The sequence below is a fragment of the Chamaea fasciata genome, unplaced genomic scaffold, assembly GCF_029207755.1.
Source record: "Chamaea fasciata isolate MVZ Bird 193981 ecotype frontalis unplaced genomic scaffold, bChaFas1.0.hap1 SCAF_2, whole genome shotgun sequence".
NCBI classification, from domain to species: Eukaryota; Metazoa; Chordata; class Aves; order Passeriformes; family Sylviidae; genus Chamaea; species Chamaea fasciata.
The window spans coordinates 20,365,584-20,387,158 of record NW_027094087.1 but is presented as its reverse complement, the minus strand read 5'-3'; the positions used below and the strand labels follow the sequence as shown (position 1 = coordinate 20,387,158).

At 39.4% G+C, this 21,575-nt stretch overlaps 1 protein-coding gene across 1 annotated transcript; it reads left to right on the top strand.

Moving 5' to 3' along the window:
* The first annotated feature begins 356 nt into the window (after positions 1 to 356).
* ADGRG7 (adhesion G protein-coupled receptor G7) lies at positions 357 to 19,565 on the top strand. The gene is given in 5 exon segments (XM_066206874.1): positions 357 to 424; positions 16,823 to 16,981; positions 17,961 to 18,117; positions 19,331 to 19,396; positions 19,398 to 19,565. Coding segments are annotated over 5 exon segments (618 nt in total).
* Positions 19,566 to 21,575: the final 2,010 nt, after the last annotated feature.

The following is a 21,575-nucleotide window of genomic DNA, read 5'->3' as shown; positions in this document are numbered from 1 at the left end:
CTCTTCTTGCTTGGTGAGGCTGTGTTTTTCACCCACCTCAAAGGAATAATACATCTGGGGAAGACATTTCAGGTTTTGACAATCTGTGACCTCTTTCTAGCCAATTTGGCTGTTGTTTGAATTCCCCTGTTTGAAGATCACAGTGACCTGAAAAACTGATTCAGGTCTCAGTGACCAGTGTTGCCGTGTCTGGATTTGCCCTGTGTCTGAGGACACCATCCACCTCAGCACCCTGCAGGACAATGCCTGCCTTCAGATCCTGCTGCCACTGGCACTGGTCTTGGATGAGTCAAATTTCCTACACTTGGAATAGCACTGTCCTGGTTGACTCCCATTTCAGTCCCCTCTGCCACGACATGGCACTTCAGCACCGCCCTGTGCTGGGAGGCTGCCAGCTCACCGAGCTGCAGGATCTCCAGAGCTAGTAAAATCCCCAGCTCCCTTTTTTCCCAGGCAAACAACCCACAATGTGGCCAGTGTGACACACAAACACACTGTCATGTGTCAGTTGGGCTTTTGTCAAATTACGTGACACATTTGGTCAGAAGGATGTCAAAATATCTACAGCTTACCAGGAAAATATGCCTGGTGAGGACTGCTAGGTAGATGGAAAGTTCAGGTCTTCCATGTTATTTCCCTTATGACAGGATGGGCAGCACATCCAACAGACAATGATAGATGGAATGAGTTCATGACTGATTGGAACATTTGGGTGAAATGTTTCAGAGAAGTTATATAAGCTTAAATAAAATAATCATGGCTGGGATTTCAGCACTGGAAACAAAGCATTATGATGATTCTGTAATTTCCTTTGTTCACTGCTTTAGTATTCTGCATTTGATTTGCTGTGAATTGCCTTGAAAATAGATTTTAATAGCTATATTAGTTCTTAAAATGCATGAGGTAAGAATGTTTGGACAGACATAACTAACTTGAAATTATAACAAACACTACTGAAATTACAAACCCTCAATTTTACTGTTTTCCCAAGGAAAATTTATACTGTTCATCTGTCTGTTGTTCCACTTTCTTGGCACTTTCTTTAACTTGCTGACCAGTTTCAACTAAATTTACTAGGTGCTTATGGATCTTAAAGGTTTCAAAATCTTATGAGTTTTGCACATATCACTAGTTGGGTACAGAAGACCAACCCTATAAATATCTCAGAGAGGAAAAGGAAAGGAAACTTGTGCCATTAATGAGGAGGTTGAGGCTGCATGTCCACTCGTAGAATCACACAAAATCACAGAATCACTAGGTTGGAAGAGACCTTCAAGATCATTGAGTCCAACCTATGCCCTAAAACCTCAGCAAAACCATGGCACCAAGTGCCACATCCAGTCTTTTTTAAACACATCCAAGGATGGTGACTCCACCACCTCCCCAGGCAGACCACTCCGGTACTTTATCATTGTTCCCATAAAAAACTTTTTCCTAATATCCAACCTATATTTCTCTTGGTGCTGCTTAAGACTGTGTCCTCTCATTCTGTCAATTGCTGCCTGGAGAAAGAGACCAACCCCCACCTGGCTACAGCCACCCTTCAGGGAGTTACAGAGAGTGATAAGGTCACCCCTGAGTCTCCTTTTCTCCAGGCTAAACAACCCCAGCTCCCTCAGTCAATCCAGTCCAGTCACTAAGGTGCATAAATTACCCACAACATTTGTCTCCTCTTCACCAGCTAACAAAATGGAGATGTATATTTTATGTACTGAAAGTATGGAGATGTATCTAAGAGGTGAGAGGGGCTGAGACATGATGGAGCATGAAGAGCATGGGATCACAGGGCCAAAGGTGCTGAGGAGGCTGGAAGAAAGGGCAGTCAGGTGCTGGGAGTATAGAGGAGATGATCAAGTTTATTGCCAGGAAAAGAGAGTATGGCATACAGTGTAGACAACTCTTGTAACCTAATTACTTTTGTTCCAACAACGATGAAAAAATTTCCACTTGGCTCATAATTCATTGCTTTTCTACATTATGTCATGGTTATTTTCTTTCACAAATCATGACAAAGAGCCTGGTGTTCTTCCTGTGGTTTGTTCTGTTTGGGTCTTCTTTTGTTTGGTTTGGTTTTATTTTGTTTTGTTTGATTTTGTTTTAGTCTGGAGCCATCCTAGTGGCATTAAAATACTTGGAATAATTTGAGATTTGCATCAGTGGGAAAATTCTATTCCAGATGGACTCTCTTTTCTAAGTCTGAAACCAAGTAGTATAAGCATATAAACCAGCCCAAACCACTTACAGATCAAAGCTTGAACAACTAGAAAGAAAAAAATAATAAAGCTTGTATGAATGCATATGTGTTCATAGCAACTTACTCTTGGCTTTCATCCCTCAGAGGGAAGGCAGGATGATCACAAAGGTATCCAAATCCATGTTTCTAGAGAGGATTCATTCAAGACAGCTGAAAGACCTGGCTGATGCCCCTGTGGGACTTCCGTCACCTGTGGTGATGAAGAGAGGCCACAAGGAACTGGAAAAAGGTTCATATTATGCTTATCTTTAAGAAAGGCAAGAAGGAGATCTGGGGGAACCATCGGCCAGTCAGGCTTACCTTAGGTGCTAGAGAGATTTTGGAACATATCCTCTTGGAGTCTATTTCCACGCATATGAGAGACCAGAAGATAACCAGGAACAGCATGGATTCACATGTAGGACCAATCTGACTGTCTGCCACATGAAATAAATGTATGTAGAAAACAGAAGAGTAACAAGATGTAATACACTTTGAATTATAGGTGTCTTCGGCACCACGTCCCTCAGCCTGCTTGTTTGGTAGGTGAGGACACATGGGTTGGGTGAATGAACAATTCACTGGGCTGGAAATCACCTCAAGAGCCAAGCTCAAAGGGTAGCAATCCATGACTTGATCAGGATATTGTAAAAGTGGAGCCAGTTGCTGAGCAATAATAGGGCAGAATCATTCAGTGTCTTCATCCACGACCTGGGTCATGTCAGCAAATGTGCCCACGGTACTGAACCTGGAGTGGGCAGAGGCATTGCTGACACAGTCAATGGCAGAGCTTTGATGCAGAAGAGCTTGAGAAACCTGAAGATCATTCCAACAGAAACCTCACGGTGTCCAACAGCAATAAGTGCCAATCTCCATGCCAGGGGCATTGGTACAGAGCAGGAACTTGCTGGCTGAGGAGCAGGCCTGCTGGAAACTACCTGGGAATGGCAGTAGATGCCAAGTTCAGTTTGAGCCAACAGCGTGGTTCTCTGCAAACAAGGTGGAAGAGCACTTTTTACCCTGCCCTTCTTGGTGCTGGTGAGGCACCACTGGGAAATACATGCTTAGTTTTGCCACCTGCAGGCCAGGTTAACCAGACTTTGGGAAGCTGGAGAGGGTTCAGCAGGAAGCAGTGAGGTCAGTGAAGGGCTTTAGACAGATGGCCTGCAGGAAGCATGGGAAAGACCTGAACTTGTTCCCTGTGCTGAAGAGGAGACAGAGGGCAGGGCTAACAGCAGCCTCCAGCTGAGAGGGAGTTGCAAAGACCATCAAACCCAAACCTTCTCAGTAACACCAGAGGGTAAAGTAAGACACAGCACTCATAAACTGCAGCTTAAGTTTTCTTCATGCTGAGATTGAGCATGAAGAGAAATGCTTGGATTTAGAAAGGTATCATGGCACTGCAGCACATCTCCTAGTGAGGTTGTGGAGTCTTTGGCCTAGATGCCCTCCAGAAGTTCCTTCCATCAGATTTTTGAGACACCTTGTCCAGCTAACCACCTTCTGGCAAGCAAGGCTCAGGTATGGTACTGTAAGGCAGGTCTCATCTTTGCAGCGTCATGCATCCTTATTTGTTTGTAATCATTTGTGTAGAAGGAAAGTGTCATTGTATAATGGGAAACTGAGACCCTGTAGATTACCAGATCCACTTGAAGTTAAGTAACTTGACGTGAAATTCTGTGCCAGAAAACACTCCAGGTTTCCTAAGTCCTCTCAGGACTCTGACCATAAATATGCTTCGAGTCAGTCCTGCTGATGGGACATAGTCAGCTGAAGTGCAGTCTGAATTTGCAAAAGTTAGCCAAAACCAGGATGTTGCAACTCCTAAGATGAAGCAAAAATTTTCTGCGTGTATGCTGTGATATTTTTTCCAAGTGTTTGTAGCTTTGTGAGGTAAAGTTAAGTGTTAAGTTTGTGTCAAGTTATAGCAGGAAGGTACATGAGAATGTAATACGCTGCTCTTTTGGGTCAGACCAGGGTTCACCAGGATTACCATGTTACCTTTAGATGTAGCCAGTATCAGCTGTGGGGTCTGGGGTGGTCAGCAAGTCCCAGTACAGCAGACAGCAGGGCGGAAACTTCCTGCACCAAAAGCCAAATCCAACCCACCATGGTTTAGAGTCACCAAAGGACTGTTCCCCATTAATTGTTCAAAAGTGTGTATTTTTGCCCTCTGCTGAATTCTGTGGCATTAGGATATCAAGTCTGATTTCTGCCCAGGTATTAGGTCACCAAAGATGAGACTTTATAACATTTTATAAATTTTCTAGGACTAAAAGAGTGAAAATAGAAGAGATGACAAAAAGAGATGGGCTTTTAAGGCTTCACTGACTTCAAAAATATCACTTGTGGCAGCCTAGAAGCTTGGGTTTAGACAAGATTTTAACTAACTGCTTTTATTTCATTTAGGGCAAAAGATTCAATGAGCTTCTATTGTCTCAGTACTATTTAATTTTTGAAAACTGATCCTTATGTTAAAAATATTTCATCTGGAAATATTTTTTTTTTCTGTGCAGTTAATTTTTGTGACTACAGTACTGTGATATTTTGTATTTCTGAAAGCAATACAAAAACCTTACTTTTGAACAGATTATAGTGGGTAAATATGGCCACTCCAAAAAGGAATGTGCACCTGATACTGTGAATGGTATGTGATTCTTTTCTTTTGCTCCCACTTCCCCAAAGTGAATGTAAGGTTTGTGAAGGATGTCGGATTATTAAACCAGATGAGGGGTCTGTGTTTGAAGCCAGAACTCCGCAGCTCAGGCAGCATGAGCACAAACTTTTCTGTAAAGCTTTCTACCCCAAATGCAGAGAATTTCAGGTACGCATGCTGAGATGGATCTGTGCCTGACTGGGGCTAGGAGGACAATCAGGGTCCTGAAGAGTCTTTAAATAGAAAAACAATCTGTTTATTTTCCTACTATTTAGCATTAGGATTCAGGATGTTTTCCATCAACTGTGGTTCCATGAACTGTCTCAGCTTTCAGAGGCCTTGTAGAGGAATAAGTGCTCCACACATCCTTTGCATTTCTTTCATAACATATAAACTTTATTTTTCAGGACATGGTAAAAAGCCTTTCTGACAGCTCAGAGCTGATGCCAGTGCCTCCCCATTAAAAGATGTGTTTCTGCAGCTCTAACAAAACTAAAGCCTGTCTGACTGTGGCATAAAGAATGTCAGCCTCTCTGACAGGACTGTGTACATGGATGTAAACCACATGTTCTATAAAGAACAATAAATAGTTAAATAATTGATGTTCACTTGTAACACTGGAAAACAACATTTTACAAGCAGACAGAAAATAACACTGGATAGGGTGTCACACCCACAGAACAATTTTAACTCCCAGTGAGGTCATGTGAATGTGTGAGAACTTCTATACTAAATGCATATCTTTCTGCTTTTTCAAAATTACAGGTAATGCTTCAAAAGAAATCTGGATGTGCTCCAGAGAAAGGAAAATTCCTACTTTAAAGCCTCCCCAAATTCTGAATTGTAATGAAAATCTGGACTCCTTAGCAACACAGGCTACCTTAAATTGCTACTTAAACAGTTTCTGAGATTCTGCATCATCCTGGGGGAGAAAAAAAAAACAACGTGGAGTGGGAATAGAAAATTGGGGCAGGAAATAGATCTCATGTTCCTCAAAACTTTGCAGAAAGCAAAATAAATGACCAAAGCTTTTTCCAGTGGCATTCTTGGCATGTGCCTGCTTTGCAGATGGCCTGAATTTCCAATGGTGATTTTGCTTGGGTTTGCCTGAAGGCAGCATCCCATTTCATATTTCTTAACTGGCCTGCAATGTCTTCAGTCAGGTTCCCAGTTCACAGCAAATGCCTCTGAGCAGAGGCGATGCTGACCCAGGATACCAAATCAGTGAGAACATGGAAGGGATTTGGAGAAGATTGGCCTGTTCAGAAGGATTAAGAGTGAAGGCTTTCCATTTTGTCAACATTTCTGTCCATCAAGAATCCAAATTCAAACTCTCTTGTATGAATGCCATATATAAAATCCATAAAATCCAAAAAATCCATGTCCCCCTAAGTCTACCTCTAAGGCTTAGCCCAGCTGTATCTGCAAAACGTGGAGAGCAGAACATGACTAAGCACATAACAGTGACTGCTTCCCTTCTGCTGCTTCTGTGTTTCTTTTCTTTATCAAAAGTCACAATTGAAAAAAAAGAAAAAAAGAAAGAAAAAAATACGCCAAAAATTCCTGTTAAATGTGAGAAACCCTTTTCCTTGTGCATTATTGCTTGACTACTGTACCTTCACCCTTGGATCCTTCCCTGAGAAACCCTCAAGCTCAATATTACATTTTTCCAGTACATAACCTTCACTAAAAGGTTCAAAGTAATACATAATATTATAAGTAGCTATTTCTAGCGCCAGTAAGGTGTGACGTGGTTTTTCTGCTGCCATCAGTAATGTGTGGGTTTGTTGGGCGCTGTGATGTCGAGCTGCCATCTAGTGAGCTGAGGGCTGCTTGGGGAGCTGGGGAATGGAAGCAGGAGGTGTTCATGCGAGTGATCCAGAGCCCAGGTTTAAAAGGATTTGATTACTTTTAAATAGAAATTTTTATTTTGAATTCAAGATCATCCTAGAAGTCAGAAGCAAGAACAGTGACCACAGGCATTCATGATGTACTGTTAGTGCATCATGCATATGCAGATGTTTTCAAGTCAAATAATACAATCTCCGGTAATTATAAATGCAAATTTCTTTCCTCCCTATGCAACAGATTCACTTTTCTTACCTACCATTCCAAGCTTTATCAACACTTCGAAGCTGCATGGTAGAATTAATCTTGATTTTGGTAGCTTCCCAATGCAAATAATTTGAGAACAATTCTGTTATTGAAGCAATTCAGTAGAGTTATTCATTGATAGGATTAAGAAACAGATGATTTGACCTGATGACTGGCAGATTTTCTGTCTCTTACTGTTATCTAGCTATACCTTCATATATTATATGAAGGTATAGCTAGATGCCTCAACTTTGGTTTGTGTTTAGAATTTTAAGATGCTACAGACATTTAATCTTTATTAGTGCTAACTAACTCAAACTGGATCCAACCAGTGCATATAGCAATTCCTATTAGTACCTCCAGCAGCAGAATATTTTATTGTTGGGTCTTTTTTTTCCTTTTACATTTTTTCCAAGCTGACACTGTGTATAACGTACAGAAGTGAGGATAATGTCCTCAGTGCAGGTTATAAGACCTGTGTTGAGAGGCATGATTATTCCAGAGGACATTTCTCAAGTTCCTTTGATGGCCTTTCAAAAAGTCCTGTTGTGGTTATTTAAGGAACAATGAAATGTGCACCGAAGTTTATAGACTCAGAACTCAGTGACCTCAAGACAAAGGAGAGGTCCTGCTGCTACTTCATGGCAAGGTGTGGAGAACAATGGGGCCAGGCTGTTCTTCAAGGTGTGCAGTTTTAGGATGAGTGCCCACAGAGTCAAGTGGCAATATGGGAAATTCCAGTTAGATAAAAGAATATTTTCCCCCTTAACACTGTTCAAACACGTGCAGTTTTCTCAGGGAGGTTGTCGATATTCAAAGTGATCCCCTGAGCAGCCTGGTTTCAGCCCCTGTTGGGCTAGGGGACCTCGAGGGCTCCCTTCCAACCCAAGATACTCCAAGAATTCACGAAAGCGATCTCTAGTCACATACTTGACATTAACATAAACATTTTAGATGGCAAATTACATGCATGTTTTTACTTTATTTCTTGTACATTTTTATTTTGTATGAGAATTATATGAAGTGGTGGCTCTTATTCCTTTTCTCTTTTTGTTTCTGTTGAATGACATTTTCCTCACAGGCTGAAACTGTGAGGTCCGGGAAGGTTTCAGTTATTGCAAGTAGCACTCAAATCATCAGCTCCATGCCAGACTGACTGACCAGACAGAACATCACTGCTGCTGCAAACATCACAGCGCAGATTATGAAAAAGCCAAATATTGCAGAAGACTTTCAGGTGAGTCTTATTAGGACTAAAATAAAACTTGTGGGGCTTAATATTCGGGATATGAATTCTTCCTCCCCTCCACCAGCAGAAAAGACACTGTTCTTTCTTTTAACTGTACATAACACTACAAACGAATGCATTAATTTTGTCATTTAGGAGAGTTATTTAAGTGTCCTCGAGCACATACTTGTAGAATCACTGTTGAGTCTGTTCTCGGAGTTGAGTGTAAACTAATCAGCTGCTTAGATATATATCTGAAATTTTAATATGAGCATCATTTAATGTTTAAGTTAATAATTTAATTTTTGCTAACTAAATTAATAAAATTGTGGCATTATGAAACCATTGGCACAAAGTTCGTGCTCTCTTGAATGGCTTCTTTTACTTTGAAACTCTGTTGTATACTTTCAAGCAATGCTTGTTAATTGTTCTTACTTTGCCCATTCAGTGTGTAGCACATGGGGTGATTTATTCAATTGCATTTGAATATTGCCTTTTTTTTCTGCTTGTCTCGGGCATCTGTGGCAGTAGTGGCTACAGTGAGTCAGCTCTTGGATGCCAACAAACAGAATCCATGCACAATAATCTTGTCAATGCTACAACCAGGTAACTTGACCTTTTGCCATTTTTTAAAGATGTAAGTCAACAAAATTTCCCCTTCTGGTTCAGGATGAAAGCAGTTCATGAACAAGTCAAAATATTTTTGGCACTCAACTCCAATGTGTAATTCCCAATCTACACCAATATAAACATTGCTGGATTCTTCTACTTCAGAGAAAAGATAGGAATAGGAAATGAGGAGCACTCCCCACTGGAGAACCAAATCAGAGAGGAAACTCAGAAACTAAACCTACAGGTGTATAATAACAAATCATAACTTTTATGCTACTCATGACTTTGATGCATCCTTCCAAAAACAGTGGAGGAATTTTCTTTGACTGGCAACACCTCACAGCCCAATGTTGCCATCCAGTCTGCTCCTCTGAAGTTAAGCTCCTCTATGATTCTGGTTTTGGTACAGAGAAGTAAGCCCTGTGTGTAGCTGGATGTACCTAGACACAGCAGTATGAACCATAAATCCTAAGTCATACACTGCTAATTGTTGCAGGTAGAGCACTGGGAAAGTATCAGTCAACAAAACTGGAAATACAGGAAAATGTTCCTAGTCTTATTGGTGACCTTGGTAGTGAAGCTCAGATATTGTTCAACATTTTATGTAATAGGATGTTCTTTCTTCTTTTGAAAACTGCAGCTGAAAATTTTTAATGAATATTCACTGAAAATCTCCTTTGGGGGAAAGAACCCTTAGCTGGTTGGTTGTTATGCATGCTGATGCCTAAGTACAAGAAATGTATACATCAAATGAGCTGGGTAATCTTATTCATAGAAGAATGCAAATGTGCATGCAATGGACAGAATGCTTTCAGCATTTGGGATTTTTCAGTTGTTTTGTTTTCTAAAATTGAGGGTGTGCTGAATCTTTGACCACAACTCCACAAACATCGAGATCAAGAACAAGTACATACTTACTTTGCCTGAAATCTGAAGATATCAAACACTTCAACTAAAATTACTCCTACTGTCAGGTGTCAGGCTGGACATCCATGTCCTAACACCCGCAATCCAATTGGATCACTCACTTGGGATTGTTCCAGATGTCCATTACTTACACTCTGGAGTGCTTGGAGGATAAATTGGTATTGACCAGAAGAAAAAGAAAAAAAAAATATTTCTTTTGCTTCAGTTGCCTCAGAAGCTGGTGGGTGTGGGAGAGCAAAACATGTGAATTCCTCTGACATCCCAAGAGTTTCACACCGGGCACCTGAAACCACCAGACTTGTCCTCAGTCTCTCAGTGTAGTGTCAGTAACACTGAGACATCACAACAGTATAACAAACCTGAAGGTAGTAGAGCACTTAGGCATCATAATGGTGAACATCATTTGAATACAAGCCCACAGGGAAATGAATAATTCAGTCCTCTCACCAGGGTTAGAAAAAGATGTGAAGAGATAAATCAAGTAACCTCACACCCCCAGCACTGACAATAAAAATCAGTGAATAACTCATTAACTGGTCACTGCCATTTCTATTCACCATTTCAGACAGCAATACTGTGGAAAAACAGTGTGATCATGTAATTATAGCCTTAATCATAATGCCAGTATAACATAACACTCCCCTCAAGACAGATACATATCAAATGCACAGTTTGTCTTAAAAAAACAGATTTCTTCAATATTAAGTGCACATTTGGGATATTTTGTAGATATACAGTTACATTAGTCTCACCTGATGATCAGGTCAGAGAGATCATATCAGTCTCTCCTGATCTTAAGTCAAAAGCATAATGTCAATAACAAAGTCTATTATACAAGCCAGGATTCTGCTTCCTTACTTTAGCTACAATTAAGATGAGTGATTTAAATCACATCAATGAACTCTAAATTGGTAGAAGTGTATTAAAAAAAATGTAAAAAAGTGGAATCTGAGGGCAAAAAAACAGGCAGTTTCTTATCTTCTGACTTCACACTAACAGTAAATGTCCCTGGTGTGACTATTTCTTATTTAAGGTTATTAAAAGTCTGGTCATTTGGACTGTGTGCATTTATTAGGATTTAGTATATTATTTTCCTCATTTACCCCTATTTTCCCCCAGAAATGATATTAAGAGAAGGGTAATAATTATTTTCACATTCCACCTCAGCAAAAAGTGAAGATGTCTCTTGACATTCAAGGGGAGAGCAGGTGTTCTCGACTACTTCTATGGATTCTAAAAAAAATCTAAACAAAAACCTGCAAATGCTGAATTTATACACGAGCATAGCGCAGCCTTCTCCAAAAGCACCAGCTTCTCTGATATCTGCTATCTAGACCTACTTTTCTCTTTGCCTTGCAAATTCATCAGACAGTGGCAGAGTTTGAATTGTCCTGTACCAAAATGACAAATTCTTCTGGTCCATGGTTTATGAGAGTCTCCACAGTTTGATGGAGACAAAAATGAGCCATCTCTAGCAACACTGATGGTGGAGTAGCGAATAGTGTTGAAACAGCCTTCAGCCCCAAGGTAAGAAACACCATGGACAGTTTGAGCCAGGGGCTGCCCTGGCCCTACTACACTCTTCAGAATTTAGGGAAAGAGACTCCAGCAGAGAGGGGTTGGGGCTTTTTTTGCTTTGATTTTTGGCAATAAGCAATTGACAGAGTTTGTAGGATGTATGGGTGACATAAGTGAAGGGTGTTAGATCAAGTGGCATAAAAAATGCCATAAAATGCACATAAAAACTTCTGTATGTAACAGCTGATATTGCTGACTCTGCGCTGCTAAACTAGGACATTTTTGTATTCCATAAAATGTTATGGGAATACTAGAGTGGGTTTGTCCTGGGGTGCATTAGTCCTATACCAAGAATGAAAAAACCAGATCTATGGAGGACAGTCTTTCTCTCTAGAAGACTACCAAAATTCTGGAAAACAAGAAAAAGTCAGCATGACTGGCACAGCCCAATACACATATTAATGTGAGGAATGTTCATTTTTCATGCTATCTTTTAGCTCCTACTTTCAGTTAAAACCACTGTGTACTTTGACTTCCTCCACCAGGGATTGATTCCAGATGTCACTGCTTTCTTGGAGGCAATGCTCTTACGTGAGTGTCCATTTGCCAAACTTCCTGAATTTTTAGATAATATGTATTATAGATAATACGCATGTATGTATGTATCACATTTGGCATGGCTTCTCCAGAAGACATTAATTGGCTTCTTCTTACAATATTTAACAAAGTTTTTGAGCTTAGATACATACATATGACAGATCAGTAATCATCACCATGGAGCCATACAAGTGATCCAAGAAATGTGTCTTTTCTAAGGAAATTACTGAAACAAGCTTTTTTACTTCTGTTTTTATTCATCATTTTTAATTGAACTACCCAATACCATGAATGGTTCTGTTCAGTTCTTATTTCCACTCCAAGCTGCTTGTTGCTCATTAAAAGTAGTTCTAATTGCTGTACCCTGCAGAAGTATGTTTGAAAAGGACTGCATGTCATTTGATGTGTGAGTGCATGAGCACCACTGTGCTGCAGGAGGGGAGGGAGGGATCCCTCCATTTATCATTGTTTGCTTCCTGTTCCAGTGTGGATTCAGCTCCGGTCGGCAGTAACAGTGCTACCAAAACCTGAAAGCTGTTGTTTGGTTTACACGTAATTCAACTGGCAGTTGTTTAATGCTTAGTTAGTGGGAGCCTGAATCTTAATCACTGAATAATTCACAGGAATTGGTCATTTCATTGGCAATCTTGACTGAGAAAGGCACAAAAAGTAAGTTTAAAATGCCAAATTATGCTGTTATGGATATCATTCATAAGGAGACCTATATATACCTTAGTAGCTGTCAGCTCCCCTTTCAAAATCATATCACTGTCAGTTCACACTGTTTGCTGGTGCCTATGTCTATGTTTCTCTAGCCATTTTCTCCTCGCAATTCCAGTCCCTACTACAACACATCTGAACTGCAGCTGTGTAATCATGCCTGTGATTTTGGGGATTACACTGTAAAGGATGCAGGTGTAATCACACCACTAATTTTGCTCTCTGATGGTAGGGCATTGTCCTTTCTTGAAAGGGAAGAGTCTGGGGTTGTTTAATTTTTTTGTTTGCTTGGTTGTTTCTAACTCTAAGACCAGCATAGCAATATAAGGGCAGAGGTGCACTCAAGCTAGAATGCATAGGAGTTTAAACTGTCCTCATGTACTTGTTTCTGCCCTGTGGCCAATCTGGCAAATTGGGCAAGTTGTGCCCAAGCTGCTGAATAGCCAAATGTATTGGCAAGTCCTGGCTTCCTCTGACACGACCTGTGGCTGTGCTCACCTGCTTGTGCAGCTCCTTAGCAGGGAAGGGCTAGGCTAATTAATTCCTCTTGCTCAGCTGTTGTAGCCACCAGCTCTGCACCTCCGTTGCTGCAGATGGTGGTTAAATGAGGGTTTATCTAAAGGCTGAAGTGTCCCCAGATGAACAATAGAGTTGCCTGGAATCTGGGCTGGCTGTGGCACTGCCTTGTGCTGGGTAAATAACTCAGAGGATTTAGCATTAACTACTCCCATTGCTTATATGTTTATAAAAGCACTTGCTCTGTAAATATTAAGCCTTCAACCATAAAGTTTTATACATTGTCCTCTTTTACTAACAAGACTGTTTAGGAATGACTGAACATTTCTGATGTTTGTTCTTCTTTCAGTATTTACTTCAGCTTCTCTAAACAAAACACACCCTGGATAAAATCACATATCTGTGGTCACCAACTTCAGCATGCCAGCATTTCAGAGATCATTTTTACTGTCTTCACAGAACAGCACTTCCATATTTGTACTATTTGCTTGTTTCTGTATTTCCCTTTATGTTATGTATGTCCTTTTTGCACAAAGTGACTACATTCTAAATAAGATTCCCAACTGTTTATGCAAATGCAACAGCATTTTCTGTTTCACTGAATACATTTACTTGCTGCTTTATTGTCACTGTATATAGACTGGTTTCAATCTATAATTATTTGTAATATCTCACCTTAGACCAAGAAGTCAAAATTCAGAATGCTCACTAGCATGAAAAGTTAAAAGCTGCTTTGTAAAATCTGTGTCACCTTGCAGTTTATTATGAATAATTTAATCTGCTATTTTGATGAATATTTGATTGGTATTGTTAAATCTCCTTTTGGTGTTTTTCACAAGTTTCTCTAGTTTCAGGGTCCAGAATTCTGTGGGATATAAAAATTCTGGTGGTGGCTAGCAATAGTCATAACTTTACTAAAACATTCTTGCTTCTATGTGTGACCAGAAACAGAAACTTTAAAAATAAATTTATCTCTTCTCATCTCATATAACTGATACAATTGGTTTTCTGGGCATTTCAGATAAAATATAAATATGCAAAGCCTTTGGATTATATTTGTTATATTGGTGTTGGATTGTCCATGGCTGGTCTGCTTCTTACCATTTTGTTTGAAATACTCACTAGGTAAGAGGGAAGATGTTAAACTGCCAGTATTTTACACTAAGTTACAATATTTTGTTCTGTATGTAGTTTGAGGAAAACAATTAAAAGCAGCCAGTTTAGAACATATTGCAACATAATTGATCAGCAAATAATATTTTCAAAAACAGCTAAATCGCGTAGCATGGCTTGAGACTCACTGACACCTCTGTACTACCCTGGCAGGCACTGACAACACAGACCCAGAGTGGTGTCATCACTGCACAGGTCAGTGATACACATTGAGCTTTTCAGTTCACTATCTCAATACCAGGCTTTAAAAATGTGTCACAGTGTTCCACCACCAGTGTGACCTCCCCCCATACCCTGGTATTACAATGTGTGAACAGTTATCTTTTTTTCTAGGCAGTAGCTGCTTGTGCTACTGTTTCATTGTGAATGACTAAATACAAACACAATTGCAGCAAATTTTCTTGATGGACATGCCTGTGATTAATGGTGCCCAGTGATTCCCCTCTGAACAATGAGCAGAGTCATGGCAGCAGAGCTGTAGTTATAATAGATTAATGCATGTTTCTCATCCTGCTTGCACTGAGGCAGATTTGGAGCAATTCCATCAAGGTTCACATTTTTAAGACTGTAGGAGCTTCCAGCCTCTGCCTTTTAAATGCATTTATTTATGACAATGTCACATATATATATATATATATACACACACACACATAAAAATACACATTTACATGTATGCATACATAAACTATATATATAATGCCAAGGGAGGAGGTGGAGTCACTGTCCCTGGAGGTGTTTAAGAAAAGACAGGACATGGCACTCAGTGCCAGGGTCTAGTTGACATGGTGGTCGGTCATAGGTTGGACTCAATGATCTTGGAGGTCTTTTCCAACCTTATTGATTCTGTGATTCTGTGATTTGGAGATAAGAGAAAGTTTGGGAGTGGAGGTTTATTATTCTCTTGCACTTTGGAGAATGGTTAGAAATAGTTGTTTTATGCTACCTGGTAGTAATGCAATCCCTATACCTCTAGCAGGTGTTTCCAAATAGGGAAAGAGTTTCATTTTACCTTTTGACATGTTAAGAAGTTAGCTGGAAAGTTCTGTGGATCTCTCTTTGCAATTGGCTTGGAGCCAGGCCAGAAGTGTAGATTGGACACTGGAAATGTTACTCAAAGATTCTTGGCACACTCATTGGGCCAAGGGCCAAAAAGCCCACCTAAGCCATTAGGTACTAAAGAGAGAGAACAAAGGAACTCCACACTTTTTGCATTTTGCTTCTCACTTTTCCATTCTCATGTTTTGAGGTGCTGTAGCAGCAAGTTTGTCTCTCTGCTGTGTTTGGCTTTGTTGTTTTGTATTTTGTATTATTTTCCATCTTTATTAAAACCCTTTTGAGAGGTTTTTTCAAGGTACCTGCGATCAGCCTCTCGCTCATTATTATAGCAATGTTTCTGCCAGGCTGGCCCTCAGAGTGTGGGTGAAACCCACACGACCTCGCTTAACACTGAAGAAAAGGATTCCAAAAAGAGCAGAGGGGGAAAAAAATGCATCCCAAACTACTGTCAGTCAAGGCCTGGTCCTTAAAGGTGCTGGATATTCTCTGTTCTAGCCAAAGTAGACAAAACCGATGGATTTCTTAAGCTGTCTGAGAGTAACATTGGTGTAATTCTGCAAACAAATTATTGTTTTGGTTTCTGTCTGTATTACAGTTTCTCCTCTCTAGCTTGCTTTTAGTATAAATGAAAATGAGAAAATATTTGACAATTTTTCTCTTTATTTTTTCTCCTAAACTTATTTCTACCAATAAGAAAACCTAAAACTTATCTGTAAAGTGGATGTTAGTGAGTCTCTGCTTTTCTATGCTCATTTTTAACATCCTCTTGATCTCTGGAATTGAAAACCAAACTTCCAGGAAGTGCAGCAACGATACCACCAAATGCTACCAGCAATACCTTCCTCATAAGGCCACCAGAACCACCTTACCTCTGACATGGTGGATCCTCCTGCAGACTCCTGCTGCACAGCTGTGGCTGTCCTACTGCACTGTTTCTTTCTTGTTGGCAACATTTCTGGGGTCAGCACTCAGTTCTGCACTGTGGTACTTACTGCTGCTCAGAGCCATGAAGCCACTGCCTGGACATTTCCTTAAAACCATGTCAGTAACCAGATGGCATAAGATTTAAAGTTGTCCATATAGCAACTTTTACAGTACAGAGTACATTCAGGGAGAGTTGTAAAGATAGGAGATCAGCAGAGAGCAGTGAGCCTTTGTCCATTAAGTCTTCCCTATTACCCTTTACTGTAATATATATCCTAAAGATAAACGTGCATATGGTGGCCATACACCTACTTGGTTAGTTATACTGCACCTTATTATTTCTCTGTGTAGTTTGTTTGATGCATCATTTTGCATTCCTCAGAGAAAGAAAAGCATGACTGAAAGCCCTCAGTTCACAAGGAATGGCTGCCTTTCAGAGCTAAATTGACAAGACCTAGAAGCACTGTAAGGTCTTTCAGGATGGAAAGTGGAATATTATTTTGGTTTTTGGTATTCTGAATAATATGCCTAATGTATCTTTTGAAACTACCTCTCTTTATATTCAAAGTTGCTGGCACGCCACATTGGACCAAAATCAGAATTTCAGTGTGTAAAAGCCCACTTTGTGGTCATTCCTCTTGTCAGTAGCACTCATACTTCTGTTTAACATCTTAAGCTTCATCAGGATCAGTATCTCTGTGATATGGAAGAAGATGAATTCGGTAAGGTAAGATGGCACAGCACTCCTCATATCTTTCAGCAAATTTATTCCTCAGTCTCTTGTCACCAGCTCAGACTTTCTTGTCATAACTTTGGATTTTTGACAAAATCTTCTATTTTAAAGAAATATATACTTTATGCAGGCAGAAAATTAATTCCATTTGTTACAATGAGTCAGACTTTGTTCAAATGCATATCAATGAAGACATTCAGAGCTTTGTCCCCCGTTTTGGAATTCAGCGTCACTCGACTTGAATGACAGTTATTCCCAATTTAAATCCCTAAAAGTGAAAGAGCAGGTCCAGCCAACTGAGAATTAAGAATTTCTCAGCACAGCCAAACACAATGCCAGTTCTTGAGCAGCTTGAAGCAGATTTACTTGCTCAGTTTTACATCAATGCTCCATGTACTGTCACAGGCTCTATGTCACAAGCCCTCAGTGAACACTGTATTATTTTAAAAAGGATTGCTTTAATTTTTCTTAATTCCATGGGACTGATCCATTCAAGAAATCTTTGTACCATTTCTTCATTTTTTAAAGTACAGTTTTCATGGTTAGAGCAAACAAAATATCTTATCTCTGAGTCTGTTCAGGTTTGAGAGAAACTGGATATTCAAACTTCACAGGCAGCTAATTCTTATGTTGAACATTAAGTGCATTTGAATGAACTTATAAGCGTTCTAAAAAATGTATAATAGCTAACATGCTAATTTTCAACTGCCTTGGTAAACCTCACTTTTTAAATTAAAAACAGATACATCCAAGCTGCACACTCCAAACACAGATTAGTCTAATAAATGTTACATTTATTTTTCTGGATTTCTTCTCTGAATGATACATCAAACAAATGTAGGGACATGTATTTTCTCAACTCACCTTAATAATACCCTTTTGCAATATAGCCCTGAATAAATAGAAAATTTAAAACTCAGACATTAAATGGCACAGAGAAAGATTTAATTACTTTTTGTGTGTGTGCTTCTAGGAATAAAAAGGATTCATTAATGAAAAATATGATTAGCACGATCTCTACAGTGGTAGTGCTTGGCATCACCTGGATGATTGGCTACCTCAAGATAGTAAGTAATGAAAAAACAAGTCTTGCTTTCAGCTTTCTGTTTTGTATTTTGAATGCCACCCAGGTATAATATTTAGCAATTATGAGAGTAACAATTGAGATTTTAAAACAAAAATCAGACTTATTTGTTCTGCAGCTTGGTAAAGGGTGGGAACTTGTTGGAAAACATTATAGGGATTCAGATTTTTTCTCAGAAATGGATGCTGGTCTGTTACACATAAAACTCTTCCCCATATACAAATTAATGTGGGATTTTATTTCAAGGTCAGCACTGAAAAGACTGTCTGGGTGGCTTCTCTTATACCAAATCATATCTAAAATTATTTTCAGAAAGAATAGCAGGAAAAAAATCCTCTGCAATAGGTGTTGGAAATAGTCCCAGGGAAGTAACAAGAGCTTCATGGCTTGAGGCCTTTCACAGTGATATTGAAAGAAAGCCGTCAGGAAAGTGTCTGTCTCTTCTTTCTCCCCACAGCCCTGCTGGATTCTTGGCCTTGTATTCCTATAAATACATCCCTTCATGTAAGGCATATGAAGTACGTACTTGGAGCAATGGATTCTTCATTATTATGCCCCTGGCTGTTTTCTATAAAACAGCTAATTGGAAATATGGGAAAATCCACCCATCTCCAAACATTAAGTTGTTTATTATCAGTTTAATCTACTGAAAACTGAGTGTCTGTACACCAGTGACAATCATGTCTGCAAACTCTGTGCAAAAAGTCCTGATGTGATCATACCACACTGATGGACAGATTATACCCAGGATTTAAAACTGAAATCACGAACAGGAAACAGAGATCCACTGAGATCCGTTTATTTAAAAACATGAGACTTCTTTTTTTTTTGACACAGGATTCTCCTATTTAATCCTTGAAATGAGAATTCAGAAAACCAGTATAGAAATGTTAAAGTCTTTATTTCCTTTGTGTGAATCTGACTGAAGTGCTGATATGGCACACCACATTTAATGCTTATGGCATCCTCAGCCAGGTCTTATCTTCATCCTATCCAGATAAGAGCAATAATATGATCCTGAGACAGGCTCCTGACACATGCTAACTAATCCATTACAAGTTGCAAATGAGGCATCTATAGTTGGGAATCATCTACATGGAAGAATTTTCCTATTGAAAGTACTTATTTTATTTCAGGTTATTGATGTAACTGTTGGCAGTTACCCAAAATCTTTTTTTTTTTTTAATCAAGTCACATTGACTAATCTTCTGTGGTTTTAACCGCAAAATATTTAGTCCACACTTTCATTTCCTCTACAGAGACTCCAGATTTGTATTCAGATCACTTTCAGAACACCACTCTTCAAGAAAAAATTTGTCCTAGGGTGACAAGGTTTCCAAAGTGTTTCCTGTTTTCCAGTTGTCACTGTATGTGCATTCAAAAACATAAAATGTCTCAAAATCACCGCCTGAAAAACATTCACAGAAAACTTTCAGATTAACCCAGACTCTTTCAGACAATATTTCCTTGTCTACCTTCCCTAACCATAACTAGAAACCTGCAAATATATGAAAAACAACCCTGTGTTGTCCGTGGTTTGCTTCAGGCACCTTGGATGATGGACACACTTCTTCAGCTGCAGGAAAACAGATCATAAGCTGAGACCAGGAGGAGCCAGGAGCAGAACCATGTGCTGGCAGGACAATGTGACCGCAAACCAGGCAGCACCAGAGCCTCTTGGTGCTACCTGTATCCCAAGGTCTTTGCAAGGACCTGGGCTAATGGCAGTTTTATACTCCAGTACAGACACATAGAAGTTGCTCTCTTTATGCCCTTTGTGTATTCCAGGCCCATTGGATATGGCCAATGCACTGCAGCTCTCCTCTCCCTTTCATAAGTGAAAATTCAATTAGAAACCAAAGGGTATAGCAACAAGCAGCAGTTATATACTCTGCATTACACATGAGACTGAGTGTCTTCATAGAAGTGTTTCATCAGTCCTGAAAAGTCCTCCATGTCTTAGAAATCCATGCGCTCTTATGAGGCAGGAAATAAGAGTACTGTAGCATTGATAAACCTCTAAAAAGAGCAGTCCCATCAGAAGCAAGGCTGAAGTTCATCCTTACTGCCATTACTGCTCCAGAAGGTAATTAAAAGTTACTTAGGATAGGTAGTTCATACTTCTTTTTTTTTTTTTTTTTTTTTTTTTTTTTTTTTTTTTTTTTTTTGGGATAGGAAGTTCATGTACCTGTGGGCATCCATTTTTTATTTGTAAATCCAAAGTACAATACTTGCTTTTGTCAATTCCTCCAATTTCCTTCAGAAAACTTCCTTTAGAAATTTGTGTGGTTTAGGAAGGATGATACTTGATTGTGTTGTAAAACACAGCTAGGCACTGTGAGGATGACTCCTTAAATGAGTGATAATATTTTCTAATAATTGATATTTTTTCCCACAAACAAAAGTATTCGCTGAAGAACATCCCATTTAATTTTGAACGGCTCTTTTAAAAACTAATAAAAATATTGTTTCCATATTATCCCAAAAAACAAGCAAAAACTCCAAGAAGAATATGAAGTATGGAATTGGAAGTGCTGACTTCTTTTGCTAATTAAGCATTCCATCTCCAAGTATTTCAGATGTGAAATAAATGCTGTTAATAAAATGCTGTTACTGCGAACACTGAACATGTCTTGTTTAATATAAAACATTTTCAGCATAAAGCCCCCCCCCCGCCCCCCTTATACATTTTATGCCTTTTTTTCTTTCATGCAGGGAATCCTAATTTCAGAAATGGAACAAACTAAAATGATATTTTTCAGGTTATATGCTAAATGGTTACAGGAACAATAGTTCAGCTCTTATCTACACGTGGAATATATTTATCTTCGTAGCGTAGTGACCTTTGGTTTTGTTTGTGATATGTGGGCTTTAGGGATGACAAAGTTTATTGTTAACACTTTGGAAACACTGCTTTGATAAATGGATTGGAGAAGGATTGACTCATCAGTACAAAGGTATGCAATGCAAGTGGCAGAAAATATAACGGATGGAAACGTCCAGTTTTCCAGCTCTTTCCTATATTTTTTAAAGCAAAGATTTTTTTCCTTGGAAAATACCCGAATATTTTCTAAATACCTCATAACATTTAGCAAAGAAGCCAACAGAACCATGCATGCCCCCCCTCCTCGAAATGTTAAAATTTGTATCGTGTTCATATTTTCTCACTCCCACTTCAAATTCTCATCTCCATTTCTATCTGCTTACTGCTAGTTGGACCCTCCTCTAGGCAGGGACAGAGCTCTCAGCAAGGACAAATACAAAAATTAAACAACATTTTTCTTGTCCCGGCAGAAAACACTGTTTGGAAGGTTTGCTTTTGAAGATATTAAATGACGTGGTGTCTTTCCAAAGGCATCTTTAGATGCAGGAAATAACTAAGCACAGTTGTTCTTTAGGTAGCTCTGTACAGGCGCCTCTCTCGTAGGAACCAGCACAGAGTGCCTCCACTGCCAAACGAGCACGGGCAGCAGAAACGCCACACATCCCACAGGAACACGAGCT